At 41.6% G+C, this 19,921-nt stretch overlaps 1 protein-coding gene across 1 annotated transcript; it reads right to left on the reverse strand.

Annotated features, from left to right (window-relative positions):
• Positions 1-529: 529 nt before the first annotated feature.
• On the reverse strand, positions 530-15,194 carry LOC145416885 (uncharacterized). The gene is made up of 5 exons (XM_080285751.1): positions 15,166-15,194; positions 9,157-9,257; positions 5,881-5,939; positions 2,909-3,018; positions 530-2,407 (listed from the first exon to the last, which is right to left on the reverse strand). Exons 1-5 carry the CDS (start codon positions 15,175-15,177, stop codon positions 2,186-2,188), a joined length of 504 nt encoding a protein of 167 aa, XP_080141877.1. The 5' UTR covers positions 15,178-15,194; the 3' UTR covers positions 530-2,185.
• Positions 15,195-19,921: the final 4,727 nt, after the last annotated feature.

The following is a 19,921-nucleotide window of genomic DNA, read 5'->3' on the forward strand; positions in this document are numbered from 1 at the left end:
AATCCATTATATGTTCCTGCTGTCGGGTCCGTTTGTTTGCAATCTTCCGTTTTCATTCATTACAGTTTCTCTCGTTTTTACACATTTATTTCTACCCTTATGCACTTCTTCCCAACACAGCTTCCAATTTTCAAAGGATTGCATATTGATTCTGTTTCCAAGTTTATTTCTATTTTCTTCCTCTCTCTCTTTCTCTCTCTCTCTCTCTCTCTCTTAATTATATTATCTTTTCACATCTCCTGTTCTCACCATATTTCCTCTTTCTTTAATCACAATTTAATTCTTACATCCAGCCCATTCATTTCTTCCTTTCCTTCCACGGCCCATTCTTCTTCCTCATCCAACGTATATTCACATAAACGTAACATTATCTTTCTATCCCTAGCCAGACACCTTAATCCAGGAGGTGTTCACGAACAAATCCCCTGTATGTCACCCTGTCCTCCGCCATCAGGCTACTCTCCCTCCAACTTTTTCACGTTACCTTTCAGATGTCCGTGACGGAAAGGGATCAATTAATAAACAAAAAGATTGTGATATTATTTTAATTATAAATGTATAAGAATTCTTTTAACCGTAGAACAGATTTATTTCACAAATAAGTATTAACAAATCATTACACACAAATCCTGCACTAACATCTGTTCTAATGCCTTTAGTACAATTATTTTTTTATTATTATTTTTTTTTTAGCTTAACGCTACTGCCTCGAGACAATTTTATTCGCCTTTGGAACGAAGTCTCTTAACTAATTACTGTCTCCTTTAACCTCTTCATAACGAGGCGTCTTTCTTCATTTGAATACAAGAGCATTCAGGCAGCGCCATCTCCACTTTCGATCTTGTGACCTTTGATTTTTTTTTCGCCCCAGGCTTGATCACTTGTTTCTCTGATAGTCTTAGTTTTTTTTTTTTTTTTTTTTTTAATTTGGTGCAGTAGTTTTACCATGATGTTACTATAGACAGACTGACCAAGAAATCTAGGCAAAAACTTACTATCCTTGGCAGGGTAAAATTGGCCTCAGGATAGAAAGAATAAGACTTAAAGGACGCCATGGTACTGAAACGCTGAAGCCTACACAACTACAGCACGTTTCACACTCGCCCGGAGATCCCTTTGGCCACGAAATACGAAATTATGTATTATATTCCGGCTAACAAGACTTATTACCGTTTTGTTATGTCACAGACTTTTTTCCATGTCAGAGAAACCCATCACGTAAAAAATGTTTAAAATTGTCTTGATTTTAACATTTTGGTGTAGAATGAATATCTTTTTGTAATATCCAACTATGTCCGATGATTTAATTCAGTTGAGAGAAAGCAGGCTGGGTCATAGGGTGAAGTAATGCCCAGACGATGGACTATACCCACACATTCCCACACCAATGCACACACACTAGTAAAGCCTCACTGATTGTTGACACTACCACAGCTATAGTTTACGTATACATCTTGCTACTTCACCTACACCAACTAACAACGGGGGATTATAACCATGAGAATAGGAGAATGGGGTTTCGGGGAAAAAATGGGGGGAGGGATCTATCTGGAGACTGATATATTACTTGAGAGAGAGAGAGGGAGGGAGGGAGGGAGAGGGAGAGAGAGAGTCTTTGAAATCAATCCTTTCAGCCCAAGGCATATTTTTTATTAACCTGACTTAGGCCACACGATTTTCTTCAGTTTGGGAAAGACGTTTTGGGCTGAAAGGGTTAGAAGCAAATCTCAGTTGACCCCTTCATCCACCTGACGCATTTCTTACCGTATTCTTGCTACACCAAACGATTTTGCTCAACTTAGGAGAGACTTTTTGAAATGGCGATGTTAGATATACAGGCAGCCTCCGTTGGCCTACTTCGCTACTAAACGTCTCTCTTAATTTGAAAGAAAAAAAAAATGTGGTAGTAGCAGGAGTGTAGTAGAAATTATGTCATGGAAATCAACTCCTCCACCCGGTGACGTATTTAATTTTATTCTTTGTATTCTCAGACGAATTTACTCAACTTAACAGAGACTTTTTCAAATTGAGTGTGTCAGATACAGCCTTCATTACCACCTTCACAACCTGGCTGCGTTCCTTAGCCAATTGAAATCGTCTGAAAAAAGCAAGAATAGAATTAGAATGCCGTCGTCGGATGGAAGGTAGAAAGGGATAAGAATCACAGTAAAATGGAACACAAAGTCTATTTCTTCTTAGCCGTCACACTCCCAACTCCGCCAGCCTGACCCCCCTGCTTGGGCTGGTAATACAGTTCCCCCGAGGCGTCCACATAGTACTGTCCATCAAGCAGCTTGGGACTCCCCTTGGCGTTCAGGTGGCGCAGCAGGTACTGGTCTGACAGGTCCACTAGGCCAGTATTTAGCGCGTCAGAGAGCGCCTTCACGCGGACGCTGTGTGGAGCGCCCTGGGAGTTCATCATCATTACTGTTATCATCTACAGCAGCATCTTTATCACCAGCAGCAATATTATCATAGTTATTATAATTACCGTTAGCATCCTTATAATTCATTATTGCTATTATCATAAATATTGTTTTTATTCTTATTATTATTATTACTGCTACTATTACCACTACTACTACTACTACTACTATTATAAAAATAATGATTGCCCTTATGTTAATCATCATCATCATCATTGTTTCTACTAAATAAGTGGGATGTAAGGAGAGGAAAGCATAAGAGTAGGACAACAAACAAAACAGTCCACAAATCCATCACTCGCTGTTATAACCGTGGAAGATAACAGTATAGATAAAAGATAAAGAGTGACAGCTCTGTAGGATAGGACTACCTGATCCCAGTTAGGAAGACGATAAAAATAATGATAGGAATTAAAGAGAGAGAGAGAGAGAGAGAGAGAGAGAGAGAGAGAGAGAGAGAGAGAGAGAGAGAGAGACTTTACCTTAGTTCCTTGGTTGTAGAGATAGAACTTCACTTCCTCAGAGCTGGTGAAGGGGAAGTACTTGGTACCTGCTACAGCTCCTGCCCTAGTCGTTCCCCTCGCTCCTCCATCTACATCAGTACCATCATCATTAGCGTCATCATCAGTAGCATCAACGACTTTATTATTATTACTATTATTATTGTTATTATTATTTATTATTGTTGTTATCACTACGGTCCCCACCGCCATCATTCCTGTCGTTATTATCGTCATTAGCATCATCAACAAAACCACATCGTCATCGCCATTATCATTGTTTTCATTGTCTTCATTAGGATCAATAACAGAACCACAGTCATCATTATTGTTTTCACTGTCTTCATTAGCATCATTTCCAAAACACACCGTCATTGTCGTCATCATCATTGTTTTCACTGTCTTCATTACCCTCCTCCCATACACAGTCTAAACGTCTATCTATCTATTGTCAGACGCCTTAATCCCGTAAGGGGCGGCCACAAACACCTCGCCTCCATGTCGCCCCGTCCCCTGGCATTTCACTGCCCTGCTCCCAGCTCACACACCCTTCTCTCATATACCTCTCCACTCCATCCCTTCATCTCATCCTCGGCCTCCACCTCCCTCTCCCCCCCTCCACCTCACTCACATACACTCTCCTCGTCAGTCTTTCGCTCTCCATCCTCTCCAAATGTCCTAACCGCCTCAGTGTGTTTCTCCTAACGTTTCCTATCACATCCACATCCACACCACAACGCTCCTTCACTTCCTCATTTGTCAGTCTGTCTCTCCCTGTGACTCCACATGTTCCTCTAAAATAACTCATTTCCACTGCTCTCACTCTTGACTTCTGTCCCTCCAACAAGGTCCAAGCTTCATTTCCATACGTTAGAGTTAGTATCACAATACTGTCACGTAGTAGCTTTTCACTGCCATGTTCACTTCCCTGTTTCTTATCACTGCTTTCAAGAAACCAGCAACCTTTCTTCCCAAATGCACCCTTTCAAGCACTTCACCCTCTAAACTTCCATCCTTACTCATCACACTACCCAAGTACTTACACGCACTCACATTTTCCATTTCCTCACCATCCAACCTTATTGTACATTCACTGACTTCATTTCTCTCGAAGACCGTAACTCTACTCTTCCTTACATTCACCTTTAGATTCCGTTTCTTACACACTCTCCCAAACTTATTAACTAAGCCTTGCAGCTCCGCTTCGTCTTCAGTTAACAACACAGTGTCATCTGCTAACAACAGTACAGGTAATTTCCAAACACTGCCCTCTCTTACTAGGGTCGCTCCAACATCCACTGCCCTATCTTACATCTCTTTCATAATCCCATCCACATACAGATTGAACAACCATGGAGACATGACACATCCTTGATTCAATCCAACCTTCAAATAGAAAAATTCACTCAGTTCACTTCTTTCCTTTCTCTAGAAACTTTTCCACTAAATATGTAAGAATGAATATCTGATCTACACAACTTCTTCCCTTTCTAAAACCTCCTTGTTCTTCTCCAACTAATTCCTCTGTTATTTCCCTAACTCTGTCAATAAGTATCCTACCATATACTTTTCCTAGAACACTAAGAAGACAAATGCTCCTATGATAACCACACACTTCTTTTTCCCCTTTTCCTTTGTACAGGGGAATAATTATACCTGACTTCCAACCCTCCGGGACTCTACCTTCCTCCCAGGCCAGTCTGCACATCTTCCACATTCATTCTACTACTATCTCTCCCCCATGCTTCAGGGTTTCACCACACACTCCATCAATTCCTGGGGCTTTCCCCATTTTAACTTTCTTCATTGGTTCCACAACTTCCATCCTACTGATTTCTTCCTCTCTTCTCACATCCCTTCTTCTCCCAGCCAGTTATACTTGCATTACTTTCATTCTCTATGTTCAACAAAAAGTGCTTGTTATAAATCGCCTTTTTTTCACATTCTCGTAACCACCTGCCGATTTTCTTCAGCTAAGGGGAGATTTTTTCACACTGGAGGGCTAACATTAATCCCTTCACTGCAAGAGGTCCCCCCAAGCTGAATAAAATCGTCTGAAGGTAGCAAGAATGTCGACAAAGCACGTCACATGACTCAAGAGGAAAATAGCTTCGTTATGGCAGATCTTAAGTTGAACTAAAATCGTCTGGAGGTGGCGAGAAGAGAATAAAAAAGACGTCATCGTAATGAAGGGGCAAACGGCAATTTAGTTTTCCTGATATTATTTGGCTGTCTATATTCTTTTCTATAGTACAGTCACACTAACATGGCCCAGTTTTTCGTCCTCTAACAGCTTGTTTCACGTAGCTCAGGGGCAGAATGAGACAATACTACGACTTCACATCCTTGGCTAGGCACTGCTTCGTGACTAGCATTCTAGTTTTAATTTCTTGTCACCGCTCAGTCCTTTACATGGAGTGATGGCAATTTTGGCTGAGTTAGAATGAAACAAGTATACTAGAAGAATACACCGTGAAGACATTGTGGCAGGGTATGTATTGGAGGGTAGTGGTGTGTCGTGGGAAGAGGACGTTACTGAGTAGGGACAGACACAGTTTCTCTTTAGTCGAGGCCACGGGCCACAGGATGCAACGTCAGACAATACATGGTTAATAAGAAAATAATAATAATAATAATAATAATAATAATAAAGACAAACTACTTCAGCAGACATGGTAGACATATGGATTGACTTACAGACATATCTATAGACAGAAAACAGTTAGACAGATAAACTAATAAACAGGTAGGTATATAACATGTAAACAGATATGCAGATAGACACGGATGATGCACAGATTGGTATAGATTGACTCCTACTAGAGACAGAGAGAGATAGGTAGACAGGCAGATAGATCGGTAGATAGACATAAAGACAGCGGTAAAAAGATAGATAAATGAAAAGATTTAGATAGATAGGTTGATATATAGATTCTGATATACAGTATACTTACAGGGCCTGACATACTCGAGTGACCAGTCCGTTTCCAAGACACCTCGTTCGTAGGATTGGCTGCAAAATTGGTGAACGTTAGTAACACACACACACACACACACACACACACACTTCAGAACATTAAAAAAAAAGTGTTTCAGAGATACCTATTGCATTATGACGTTCAAGCAGTGAATGGAAGACGGATAGAAGAACAAGATAAATACACAGTGGAGGTGAACGCCTACCATATGTCGGCTGTGTGTCTGAGGGTGGTTATGCAGGTGCCACAGGAGACTTCGTACCGCCATTTCTTTAGCGATTTATTAAACATTATCAGTGGCGGATTTACCACTATGATGACTGGGCTGCAGCCTAAGACCCCTCTTGATGGGGCCCACATTTATAAATAAATAATACAAATAAATAAATGGGTAAATGATGACAATGACAGCTGACATCATACACGATCTATTGATGGTCATTACAATATGCTGCAAGATCCATCAAGCACTATCTACTATGGTTAAGAGATTCAGTGGACAAAATTTCGAAGTAAAATCAGTCATATCTCAATTGTTGGCTTTGCTGGTAATAACAGCTTCAGTACCTTGGCAACATCTTCACAAAAGCCACACTTCCGTGGGGATTGCAGACAGGTTTCGACGGGTTTTGACCACTCCCGTGGCTGTTCTAGCGAGGTAGTAGACAAATTAAATAGCTAAGTCTAGAAATACCAAGTCGGTTCACTTTCCCTCAGTGCGCAGGGAGGCGTGGCTCTTGTGTGACGTCAGTCGCATTAAGTAACAGAAAATGTATAAAAGGGCAGACTCAAATTAAACATTTATGATAAGGGAAAACGAAGAAGGGGAAGAAGTGTGGACTCGTTGAACCGTATAACATAGTAGTAGGTTTCCTCACACCCCTACGCCTTCCTTCACACATTTGAGTCCCTTCCCTCACTTCGGACTGAAAATGTGTCATGATCTGGAGAGTGCAGCATTCATCCACTCACCATCACGGTCAGGCCGCCCAGGCGTCAACTTGGGTTTCGTGCAAACTGACGTCACTCTCATGTTCCGCTCCCTGCGCCAGCTTGGACCCGTTTTAGATGGAAGTGGTCCGACTGTAGACTTAGTTAAACAGGTTGGGATTGGTCCAAAGCCGTCCTGTCGCAGAAGGTGGACAGGGTTTACCCAGTCCTACGCGGATGGCAGTAGTGGCGGACAACAAGGACCGGCAGGAACGTTCTGTGCTCGGGTAAACAACTGATCCGGTAAAGATGGTGGACAAGTAAAAGATTTTTTTTTTTTTTTTAATATTGAATTTTGCACAAATGACAGTCAACACTGACATGGGATAGTGATGCAAATGTAGGTGAAGCTTGAAATGAATGCTTGTTTAAACCTGAATTGAAAAAGTTAACTAGTTTTGGCTGATTTACTGAGCTAATAATGACCGGCGAATAATGTTCAGTTTGTGAATCTCTGTTTTTATAAGATAATGACGACTGTTACAACTATTTCCCAATAATAATTCCTTAAGGATGAGCATGGCAACTTTTGCCTCCTGCTATTACGGTTCTGTTTTCACTGAAAAGGTAAGTTGCACGTTTATTTCACTTCATGGTGTAATAAGAACCATTACCATGATTCTGACGGCAACACACTGGCGAGTTGCCACATATTTTTTTATATGACGTATAAACAGCTACTGTGTATGCTAAGAACGGCGATATTTATAGTTAAATTGATTAATCATCATCCCATTTTCTATTTACATAACAGATGATTCCTTCACGGCTCCGGCCACTCGATTCTTCAGTCAATATTAGCAGCATTATCCCATCACCTCCCAGGGTTCCTGAGTGAGGGATCGTGCTGGAAGGGTACCAAGCCTACTGCCCTCCGCGTTTTGGCTCATGGTAGTGAATCTCATAGATACCCAGGGGTTCCCTTCTGTATCACCCTTCTCCACCCCGGAGGGGCTCGGGGACGGATATTATTTTCACTCGATTTGTCTGTTTGTCTGTCCGTCTGTCTGTTAAGAACTTTATTTGAAAAGTGTTGTGTTATTTTGACTGAAATTACAGCGATGGTGTTCTATGAACTGATCAACTGATTAAATTTTCGGCCAAATTGGGGCAATGCCCAGGCTGTAGGCCCAAAAAAGGTAAAAAAAAAAAATAAATAAAAAAAAGTAAAAAATATCGTTTCGTCGCCATAACTCCTTTCAGTTTCGTTATATCGACATGAAACCAAAACCTAAAGTTGCATCTTTCAAATCTGCATCTTATAATATGCCCTGTTACAATGGGGGGGGGGATCTTCCACTACATATCTTTCCATCCATGACCTTTAGGGGGTTAGCCCCTCACTATATTAAAAAAATTGTCAAAAAACAGTGACAGGAATCACGACATGGCTTTGGCATCTTAGTATTTGTTGGACAATGGACTCTAATCCGTAATGCGATATTTGAGGTGCTTGAACCCCCCCCCTCCCCGTGATTCCTGGGGGGTCAACTCCCCCCAGTAAAGTAAAAATAATTAGATACAGGGGATACTGAGTGTATGGATATCAACGAAATCCGCAAACACATTGTAGTATTGGGTTTGCAGTTGTCCACGTTTCTGTGAATGCACACGAATAAACTGCACAACTACTTTATTTGTATGCATCTGATATCGACATAGTTTGCCTTAGGATCGTGCGGGAATATCAAAAGGTTTAATATCCCAAATAAATCGCTAAGAAAGAAATGCTACAAAACAAAAACTGCCACATAGAATACTGTCCTCAGTTTCAAAGAAAGTGAAATTTAAGGCTGTGGTTGGTTCAGGGCCGTACTGTAAGTGGCTCTTGAAGTTTCGTAACACATCTTCCGTATTGGTTTATTTTGCACAGTACACCCCATTATTCTCTTGTAATTTATTAATGGAAATTATTTCGCCATGAAAGTGACAAAAATAACAGAGTAGAGAATGTTAAGGCCTCAGATGCAAAATTTTACAGCTGGGGAATATGAATTACGAAGCCTCCAATGCCGCCAAAACACGACCCTTACCTCACACTATAAACGCAATGCAGTTGGACATCATGGCCATATTTTAGTCATGTGAAACTGCGCTGACTTCCCACCAAACAGTACTTTAATATTCACTCTAATTTGACTGTGAAATTTTTGGTAGCTGTACAAGTTATGGGAAACGTTTATCCAGTCACTTCTATACAATACTTAGGCTTCAGGAAGTTATATGAATGAAGCGCTGGGAGTCTGTGCCTGCCGTACTTACTCCTGTTTAAGGACGTACTGGCCATCACCAGCTGTCACGCTGCGAAAGAAGTCATCCAGTGGCTTGCCTGTGCACCCAGACAGCACAGCAGCAACAACAATCTGTGAGGATTTAACACTGCATTATTCCACATACGATACATAAATGAAAGAATTAATGAATAAATAATGAATATATAACAAGGTGTATAACCAGTTCATACATCACCCAGCGTGCAAGATTTAGTCAAAAGTCAGTGATTGGAACACTGTATGGTTTTATTCAAGTTTCATAGAAAGCAGTGATACATACAATATATACATAAATGATACCTGCCCGGAAGACGTCGACCCCAGCTCACTCCTCTGTCCAACCCTGCCTGGGGCTCACTGAGCTTGCCAGGGGGTGAAAGAAACTTTCAGAATCCCCCCCCCCCGAAAAAAAAATAAATAAACCCCCAGGCTTTAACCCTGAAGGGCACAGGTAAAACAATGACAAAAACAACAACCCACAACTTGGAGGCCAGCCCCTGCCAGCTGGTCAGATACTTCCGTCCCCAGCCGGTATGAAGGTGAGCCGTGAGGGTGCTCTCATTGTAGCCTGGGACCAATTCCATAGTGTGACCACAGGTAAAAAATGTACGGAGGCACACACGTTGAAAAGTATCGCTTCTAGTGATCATTGCCAGAGGGAGGCGAAATAGTAATATTAATGATATTAATAATTACATCAAGAAAGGGCACTCACAGAGTGCAGCACCTTCACCCACCAGGGTCAAATATTATACTTTGCCCTGTAACTCTGACCTTCAACAGATTAGTCTCAAAATCAACAGCCTCCTGACTGACGAGAACACAGCCCATCAGGGTTAACATTTCTTTTTTCTACCCAACCCGCTCGGGTTTTACATAAAAAAACGGTTTCTTATATTAAAATTTGGATGAAAACCAGGATTTTTACAAACTTGAGATCATTATACAATAAATATTTTCATCTCTTTTAAAAGATATATTGTATAAAATACAATTTATGGCAGAGTAGCCTACCATACAGTAATTTCTTTCAATACTGGACAACAGGTTGAAAAACGTAGTACAGAAATGATGAAACCAAGGCTGCTGACATTAATTTACAGTTGTTGAATTTAACATTTCAGTTTGCTATATTTTTCTATATAGTATTTGACTGTGCCATAACAAAATAATGGACTAACTGTGTACTGTGCTGCTAAAACCAACTGTTAAGCTTCAAAGATGAATATATGAGTACATTACCATAAGTATAGTAGTTATGAATATCGATTTACTCTGTTTATTGCAAGACACAAACTATGATATATTAATTTACAGATTCTAAAATAAAATTTCAGTGTGCATTGTGTTGTAAGCATAATGAAATAATGCACTGGCAAAATCTTTAGTGCCATAAAATGTTAAAAAACATTGTACATCGATAACATATTAAGACACACACACACACACACACACACACACACACACACACACACAGCATATTATGCAATTTTTACAATTTATTGGCAAGAAAATGTTGAAAAAAATTAACTTTATGCTCAACAAATTGTCTTGATTGTATAAAGCAGTCAGTCTTAATGGGTACAGTTTTTTTTATACTGTTACAGTGTTCTATTAATTTTTAAATTAAATCTGTAAATAAGAGATGTATTATTTGTGTATGCTGGCCCGCTATTTTTAATTTTAGTTAATTAATTAAGTTGAGAAATCTGTATGTGTAGTATGCATGGGTGAGCTTGTGCTGAATGACCGGCTTGAAAGTGTGAACTTTGGCAACGAGACACTGGAGATGGTGGACAAGTTTTGCTACCTGGGAGATACCATCTTTGCCGGTGGTGGAGCCAAGGCCGCCACTATCGCCAGAATGATAAGGCTGGGGAAACTCCTGAGAACTGCTGCCATTTCTAACCATGAGAAGACTCCCATTCCCCTTGAAGGGAAAGGTGTACGCTTCATATGTTAAAGCGGAATGTCATATGTCTCAGAAACGTGGCCTGTCAAAGCAGATGATATCAACAAAAAGGAATGTAATGAGATGAGAATTGAGAGATGGATGTGTGGGGCCAAATTGCAAGATAGGATATCAAATGAAGAACTGAGGAGACGGTTAGGTATCAAGAGTATCAACGATGAGATGTGCACACGCAGGCTTAGTTAGTCTGGGTATGTGGAAAGGATGGATGAACTAAGCTGGGTGAAAAGATGAAAGTCGGTGAACGTGCAGGGAGCTGCACCAAGGGCTAGACCTAGAAAGACGTGGGATCAGACTATACGATCTGATCTTGAATTTAAAAACCTGACAAGTGAGGCAGCTCTGAATAGGGCTGCCTGGAGCACTGCCATTAGAACATGAGACTGGAACCGCACTTTGTGTGGAGCACTCGGTCTTAATTTTTGTGTATGTATGTATATGCATATAATTAATTAATTGTTTATTTACTATTATTTTCTTAATTACCCGACCTGGTTTTTCAAACTAAAAACCGGGCCGGGCGGGTAAGTGGGAAGGTACCCGAGGAGCTCCCCATGCCAACCCTGCGACCCATACATGGTGGTAAAATACTGTAAAGCTACCTTATATAACCCCTTCAATCCAGTGACGTATTTTCCCATCTTACACTTGCTATCTTCAGGCGTTTTCAACTTAGGAAAAAATCTCATAGTGAACAGGTTAAGGAAGGCTTTATTTAACCCTTCCAGATCGAGAAGTTTCTCCTAAGCTGAATAAAATCGTCTGATGAGTAAGAAAAAAATAAAACACGTCACCGGACTGAAAGGATTGACTCGATACATTTACAAATCAACAAATTATTTTACCGGACGTTCGCACCTGACATGAATGTATCATCTCAGATCGCGCCGGAAGTACAAGAACCGCGGGAGAAGCACCAGTGGATCAGGTACGGCCGGTCAAAGTCAAGGCCGTACTGTGGGTGGCTTTGGAGATTTCGTAACACCTCCTACTGAGCTACTTATTCCGTGCAATATATCCTTCATTATCATCGTGTGTTATTAAAGCAACGTGTATCGATATTAAGCAAAAAGCAGCATACAAGAGAACATTAAGATAGGCAAAGTAAATCGCTACGGTGGATGTGCTACGAATCGTCCAGTGCCACTTAGAATAAGGCCTCCAACGAGATCTCGCCAGCCATCATCATCATCATCATCATCATCAGCCCAGCGCTATTCCTCACGGACACAAAGGGTGGGAGGGATCCAGGGACAGGAACATAAAGGCACTAAGTAGAAGAACTATTTAGTATCTAGTGAAATGGACCACACATCCGATCACTCATGATTAACACCTTCGAATAATGCTCAGCTGCATTTCACAACCCTTATGATCCACAGTAGATAATGCTTGTAGTAACAGCAGTAGTAATCCCAGACTCATCTGGATGTGAACCCAGTGGCCTACAGGCTGATGCTGCCCCCTCCCTCCTATATTTCTCCATCAGGGGGATACGGAAGGAGTTAAGAGACGTTTGTTTAGCCGGACAGTGGAGCCGCCAGTTATAAGTGCCACCACCTGGAGTCCCTCTTCAGCATTCTAGAAAATGTACGGTGGTGGAATATAGCATCAGTTTTTTTTTTTTCTTTCTTTTTTTCTTTTTTTTTTTTGCGAATAGTTATGAACACTTTACATAATAATCTGAAAAGTTTGCTGCACTTCGAAGTGGATTTCCAAAGTCATCCTCCTCTGTCTCGTTTTGTGGTGAAAGTGAATCAGTATTTATGTCCCACACTGTCGTCACCATGTCTGTGTCCGTGACTCGTGAGGCAGTGGCGGCCAGCAATTTTAGTCTGTTGGGGTGGCATGGAGCGCGTCGGTGTAATGTGGATATCTATGTCTGCGGGGTGAAGCTAGGTCTCCGGAGGCTTAAATGATGATTGAGTGAGCGTGTGGCCCATTTAACTGGCCAGACTATTGGTTACTTTCTTCTATCAGGCTTTTCTTGCTCTCTGGACCCTGCCTCACCCCATTCTTAGGTAAGAAAGGAGAGCTGGATGATGATGATGATGATGATGATGATGATGATGACGATGATGATGGTATGAAAGTGAAATGAGTATAGTATCAAATAAATCGGAATTTCGCTTCGCCAATTCAGGATATCAGTCTTGATGCCTTCAGTCGAGTGTCGTATCCTTGATCTTATTCCTGCTGCCACCAGACGATTTTATTCAGTTTGTAATAGACTTTTCGAGTAGGAAGAGTTGGCTGTACCATGCATTACCCTCTCCTTTTATAGAGTGTTCTCGTAAACTAAATAAAATCGTCTGATAGCATCACGAATGAAGGTAAAGGTTCGGGCAGACGCCGTCAAGCGCTTAGCCGCGATGCTCATCTCTTGCTCTTGGAGCCCGTGGCTGATTGTTCACCCATTATCCTGGGATACAAGGCCACTGCATTATTTAGATTATAATACGTTACTGGGCTGAAAGATGTAAATACTACAATGAAGAAATAATGCCTATCAACTGCACAAGCGTCAATAAGGAGGTCAGTTGTTACGTAAGCAGCCTTCCCCTAGAATAGGACATGCAACAATCAAATTTACTTTCAGGCCCCCAAGTGCATTGCTGGGTGAACAGGTTTCTGGTTGTGGGCTGGACCTTAACACCACCGGTTCCCCAGAACATAATTATATACGGTATTATTTACTCCTTTTTGGCCTGTGATATGCTGCCGAGGGGGACGCCTTCACGTGATGGCGACGATATAGTCGGCCGGTGGAGCTGCCTGCTTATACAAACGTCCCTCAACACTTTTCCTATCCCCGCTCTATCTGGGGGAAAGCAGCCTCGGTATACAAGTAGACAGATAGATTTATAAACAATATCATTCAGCTGCTTAGAAATGACTAGCCGAGCTTCAGGGATCATATATTACCTTCTTTTCACACCCTCTTCTTGTTTTTCCTGTAAGAAAACGATGATTAAGATTTTTTTTTTTTTTTTACAACATTGGGTAAACTCGGTACTCTCGGTGTATCGTCTTTCGTACAAAAAACGAGAAGAGATGGTCATCATAGATCTGCTAATGCAACATCTATGTCAAATCAACTCAAAATTTCAAGCTGAGCAAATCTGAATTTCATAAGAAAGTCACTAAAATGCCTTTTTATAGCTGAAAATGAAAATCGCCTAACAAACTGCTGAATCAGCTGACGCAACAGGTGACATGTTAATTCAGCTCAAAATTTCAAGGTAAAGAACTTTGTATTTCGTATTAAAATCGCTGAGCTCTCCCAGAGCAGGTATTCGAGCTTTCCTTGGAGAGAAAAAATTTCCCACCTGTACCACTTATGGACCTGTCGGCTTCGCCGCAGGTGAAAATCATGACTAAGATTTGGCTCTGAAGGAAGAACAGCATGGGATGATTGTGCATTTTCCTTTTTTTTTTTTTTTTTTTTTTTTTTAAGATGAACAGGTGAAGAAAATACAAATTATAAAAGACATAATCCATACACCAGATTACAGGCTTCCTCCATTCATGAAAAACAGTACTTACCGATAATTAATTGTCCCTGAGAATATTTGTGAATTTCATCGTCTTTACAACTACACTTTAGTCAGTCCTACAAATAAAAACATTCATGGTCACACATCTTCTCTGACTTAATCTCCACTGACTTATAACCACAGCTGTACTACACGGGATGGTCAGACTGCTGGACGAAGTTTGTTTCCCTCTTATCCATGTTCACTGTACTGCACATAACAGGTCGGGACCTGGACGAAAACTAGACTATTGCAGTTCTTGATCTTGAAAATTGACTCGGCAAAAAGTTTCCCTTAATGACAGGCAAAGCTTAATGACCGAGAAGACTTTTGCCTCGGAATCAGTGTTTCTCTCTTGATTTTCCAGTGTCGTAAATTGTTCAAATAAAAGAACAATTCCTAAATATGGAAATGTTTTAGAAGACACCACAGTTTCGGCAAGACTTTGAATAAGCAACTATTCTAACTCTCTCCCCTCTCTCGTACTCACCAGGATCTTCATGGTGTAAGAGTGTGGGCACGGCTTCCTCTACCAGCCCACCGCACGTCTCGCTCTTTTTATAGCCACACCGGGAAACCAGAATGCTTTCTGTACGCACCCGCCTGCGCATCATTGAAGATGTTACACGGGGGTTTTTATGAGTGATTAGAGTCTTCTTCCACGCGTTACTCAGGGCAATTCTTATTTTGTCTAAGAATGCTACTGTTATATGTTAGTTATGAGCGAGGATATGATGATGAATAGTGTGTATTGATGAGGAAATATTTAGTTGGTTAAATATGGACTAAGATCTCTCAGGAAGTCACACTTTTTTTTTTTTTTTTTTTTTTTTTTTTACCGTTTGAGTATTCTCCCAGCACCTATGTCAGGCGATTCTAATATTTTCAGTAATTCCAAAGTGTTGTTTGATCACTAGCATAAGGCCACAGTCAAAGAGGTCATTCTGAGAGAGGAAGAAATAGTTAAAACTTAAAAGCTGGTCTTATAGATAGTGTACACATCTCTGAAGACGTCATATGGTGATTTTTACAACATCCAAAGAAAATGAAAGACCTTTATCCCAGCAATTATGCCAGGCGATTCTAACATATCTATCAGTTCGATAATATGTATATTATTTAATTACTCGTAAGTGAATGAAGTGAGCAGAGAACGAAAGAAGGAAAATTAAAAACATGTTTTGTACAGTGCATGACGTGCGCATCTTGAAGACGTCAGAGGAAGGTTTTTGTAAGACTTCTGACTCTTCTATCACAGGTCATGCCAAATTATTTTAACATATCCGGCGATTCTGAAGAATCATTAGAGTATTCGGGAGGGACTCTGAGAAAATGTGTAATGCTGAGAAAGGAGAGAGTTGAAAGACGATTATAGTAAATGAAGCAAGTGTCACACGGGGGATGGAGTGAGGGATGGGGTGGGACGGGATGGGAGGGTGTGAAATGTGTGGTTGGGTGGGCTGGCACGATATGGGAAGGGGTGGAGTGGGGTGGGGCGGCATGGGGTGAGAAGATGTGTGGGGTGAGGTTGTAATGGGTGGGTGGGACGGGGCTGTCCTAGTGAGAGGGGTGAGATGAGGGGTTGAGTTTGGTGGGATGGGGTGGAGTGGAGTGAGGAATGGTGTGAGTTGGGGTAAGGTGTGGGTTGCTAATGTAAGATGTGGAGTTAGGGGTGATGGTGGGGTGGGGTGAGGTGGGATGGGGTGGTCTCAAGGGTGGGGTGGGGCAGATGTACGGTAAAGGTCAGAGTGTGTTGGGATGGGTTGCTCAGCCACACACAAAAACCATCCACAGTGAATCCTCAGTCAGGTAAGCGGATACTCTTCACTCACCACACCATGCTCTTCATTCTTCACTCTTTGTTCTTCCTCGCTTTCAATCGTCACTTCTCACTCTTCGCTATTCTTCACCCTTTCTTCGCTCCTCGTGTCTTCATTATTGTTCACTTTTCACTCTTCCCTTCACACTCTTCAGCTTTTGTTACTCTTCACTTCTGTTTACTAATCTTCACTCTTCTCCCACTGTATTCACAACCTACGAGTATATTAAGCATAAACTGTGTATGTAAGAATATTTGTTTCTGTGCTGACTTTCACGGATCACACTTGTATTATGATTTACAGGACACAAGAGGTTTAGGACAAATCTGTATTCCCCTTTCCTTGTCTATCCTACCAAGACGAAGCCTATACTCTGTGACGATGTTGTCCTCTGGCTCTGATCTACAGGAAGTAAGTGTGCAAATGGACAACCTCCTCATAGTTCAAATAAATGAAGTATAATTACGATAAACAACTGATCGTAATTATCTTTGTCAATCCGGGTCCAAGACCGTAATGCGAGAGTTAGGGTAACCGGTATTCACAATGGGTCTTAACAATAAACGGAGCGTAGGTGGTGTAGCAGTACCACGCTCACCTCGCAAGCAAGAGGACCCGCAAGAAAGAGGGTTTGATTCCCGGGTCGGTGGAATTACTGGACCATTCCTTCTGAGTGAATAAACTACAGACTCCTAACACACATACACACGACACCAACCTCCACACATGCACCCACGTCTTCCCTGCGCATTCTTCCTAACAGCCTAAGCCATCATGGAAGACTTCGAGGCAGTAATCCTCCACAATAATGACGTTCAGCCCTGCGGTGCACTATAGACGACTGCACATTATTCTCTTTATTTTTTCCTTCTTCATCCCCATCATTATTATCACCATTATCACAATATTATTATTATTATTATTATTATTATTATTACTATTATTATTATTATTATTATTATTATTATTTTCCTCTGCTTCTTCACAAAATCCACAGTTTTGATATGTGGGTATACCAAGTATTATCAGTCCTTCATATCTGTCCTTCCGCCTGCCTACATCCACAGTTTTTCAGATGCACTGAGGTCATGGTTAGAGATTTCTCTTTTGGCTCTTTGACTTTCAGGTTCCTGTGACTCTCAGTCCGGTGAATAAAATCGTTTGACGTGAGGAGGAAGAGTGCCTGAACTGTCCTGACCGTGGGACGGTTAATGGTTCCAGTACCTACACTCAGGCTCCTATGGCTCACTGCCATGTAAAGCAAAAAGTATGAGAAAGAAAAAATTGTTTGACGGTAAGTGGAACCGAATATTTCAGTTGCCGGACCAAGAGAAGGTTAATAGTGTCAAAACTATACCCATTTTACTCTAATATTGCCTAAAATTGCCATCTCTTCGTCTTGAATACTGAGTTTTAACAAGATATTAATCCTAAGACATGATGCTAGTAACGAAGTGCTATGACAATGATGCAGAGTCACAGGGTTGTCTTCTTGTGCCACTGAGCTTCTTGAAATCAGCTGCTAAAGGACAAAAGTTTGATCGAAGTTGGACTCTATCACTCAGGCTCCTATGACTCACTCAGCTGAATAGAATAGTCTTATTTATGGGCCACATGATTTTCCCTCTCTTGTCCAATAATTTTTTCCAACTTTCTTGACATTTTTTTATTTTCCTGATTGTTTTTTCCTTACTTTGTTATATTTTCCCATACTTTCTCTGTTACTTTTTCTCTATTTCCTTGATTGTTTTCCCATACTTCCTTTACTCTGTTGCCTAATAATTTCTTTTACTTTCCCTCTACTTTTTCTTTATTATTCTCACTTTTCCTCCATAAACCTTCCTCTTTTTTTGTTATTTTTCACTTCTGAATTACATTTCATAAGTTTGTACATTTTCATTACATTTCTTCCACTGATAATTCATCTGTGTATCTTCTGCTACTTTGACAGATCCGTTCCACTGTGCGTGTGTCAGGCCGGTCAGACCTTCAGGTGCAGTTTGTTTTCCCACCGTCCCTGTTCACCCAGCAATGCACCGGGGGCCTGGACGTGCATCGACTATTGAAGGTCATATTCTGTTGTAAGACTGGGACTTTTCACACTAAAATTATCTGCCTTTATGATCTTGGTGCCGTTCATAGGCACTGACACACAGAATGATATGACTCACTCAGCAAGAGAATCAAATCGCCTAGTGCTGCCAAGAATAAAGCACGCAGGAGTAAATGACTATTAAACTTAACCCCTTCACTCCAGTGGCGTATAATTGGTTTTTCCTCTTGTTTGCCACCAGAACGCCCTACTGTTTTTTTTTTTTTTTTTTTTTTACCTTAACTTGGTCGAGATTTCGGTCCTTCTGAGCCTTACAACGGTTCTACATCCTTTCCATGGCTCTTTTTACTGACTGCCATCACATCCTGGTGCTAATCTTCTGTTACAACTCAAGACCGACAGATGGCAAATTTTAGGCCAAGTCAGCGTGCAGAGAGTATGGGTTAGGAGGGACTTACCCAACACCGAGCGTTAGATTACAGCCTCCATTAATCCCTTCACCGCAAGAACTCTGGAGAAGGGTAAATAAAATCGGCTGATGGTTGCAAGAAGGATTAAAATAAGAGGGTCCTCGGCCTAAAGGTATTAATTTAAGGCTTAGAAGTAGTAGTAGTAGTAGTAGTTGTTGTTGTTGTTGTTTTTGTAATGATAGTAGTTGTAGTGAATGTGGTGGTGGTAGTAGTATTCAATTTCGATGGGGTGTGTTGAGCCTTGTCATCCGAACTACTCTAGGAAAGAAAATTATTGGTAGTGAGGTGAGGGCAGGGGTGAGCGTACTTGTAAGAGTTGGAGTGAGGGGAGGGGTGAGGGTACTGGTGGGAGTTGGAGTGAGGGGAGGGGTGAGGGTACTGGTGGGAGTTGGAGTGAGGGCAGGGGTGAGGGTACTGGTGGGAGTTGGAGTGAGGGGAGGGGTGAGGGTACTGGTGGGAGTTGGAGTGAGGGGAGGGGTGAGGGTACTGGTGGGAGTTGGAGTGAGGGGAGGGGTGAGGGTACTTGTGAGAGTTGGGATGAGGGTACTGGTGAGAGTTGCGGTGAGAGCATGGGTAAGAGTACTGGTGAGAGTTGCGGTGAGAGCATGGGTAAGAGTACTGGTGAGAGTTGCGGTGAGAGCATGGGTAAGAGTACTGGTGAGAGTTGGGGTGAGAGCATGGGTAAGAGTACTGGTGAGAGTTGCGGTGAGAGCATGAGTAAGAGTACTGGTGAGAGTTGGGGTGAGGGCAGGGGTAAGAGTACTGGTGAGAGTTGCGGTGAGAGCATGGGTAAGAATACTGGTGAGAGTTGGGGTGAGAGCATGGGTAAGAGTACTGGTGAGAGTTGCGGTGAAAGCATTGGCAAGAGTACTGGTGAGAGTTGGGGTGAGGGCAGGGGTGAGG

Source organism: Coenobita brevimanus, chromosome 108 (genome assembly GCF_032717465.1).
Source record: "Coenobita brevimanus isolate Jiangsu-jjx chromosome 108, ASM3271746v2, whole genome shotgun sequence".
Taxonomy (NCBI): domain Eukaryota; kingdom Metazoa; phylum Arthropoda; class Malacostraca; order Decapoda; family Coenobitidae; genus Coenobita; species Coenobita brevimanus.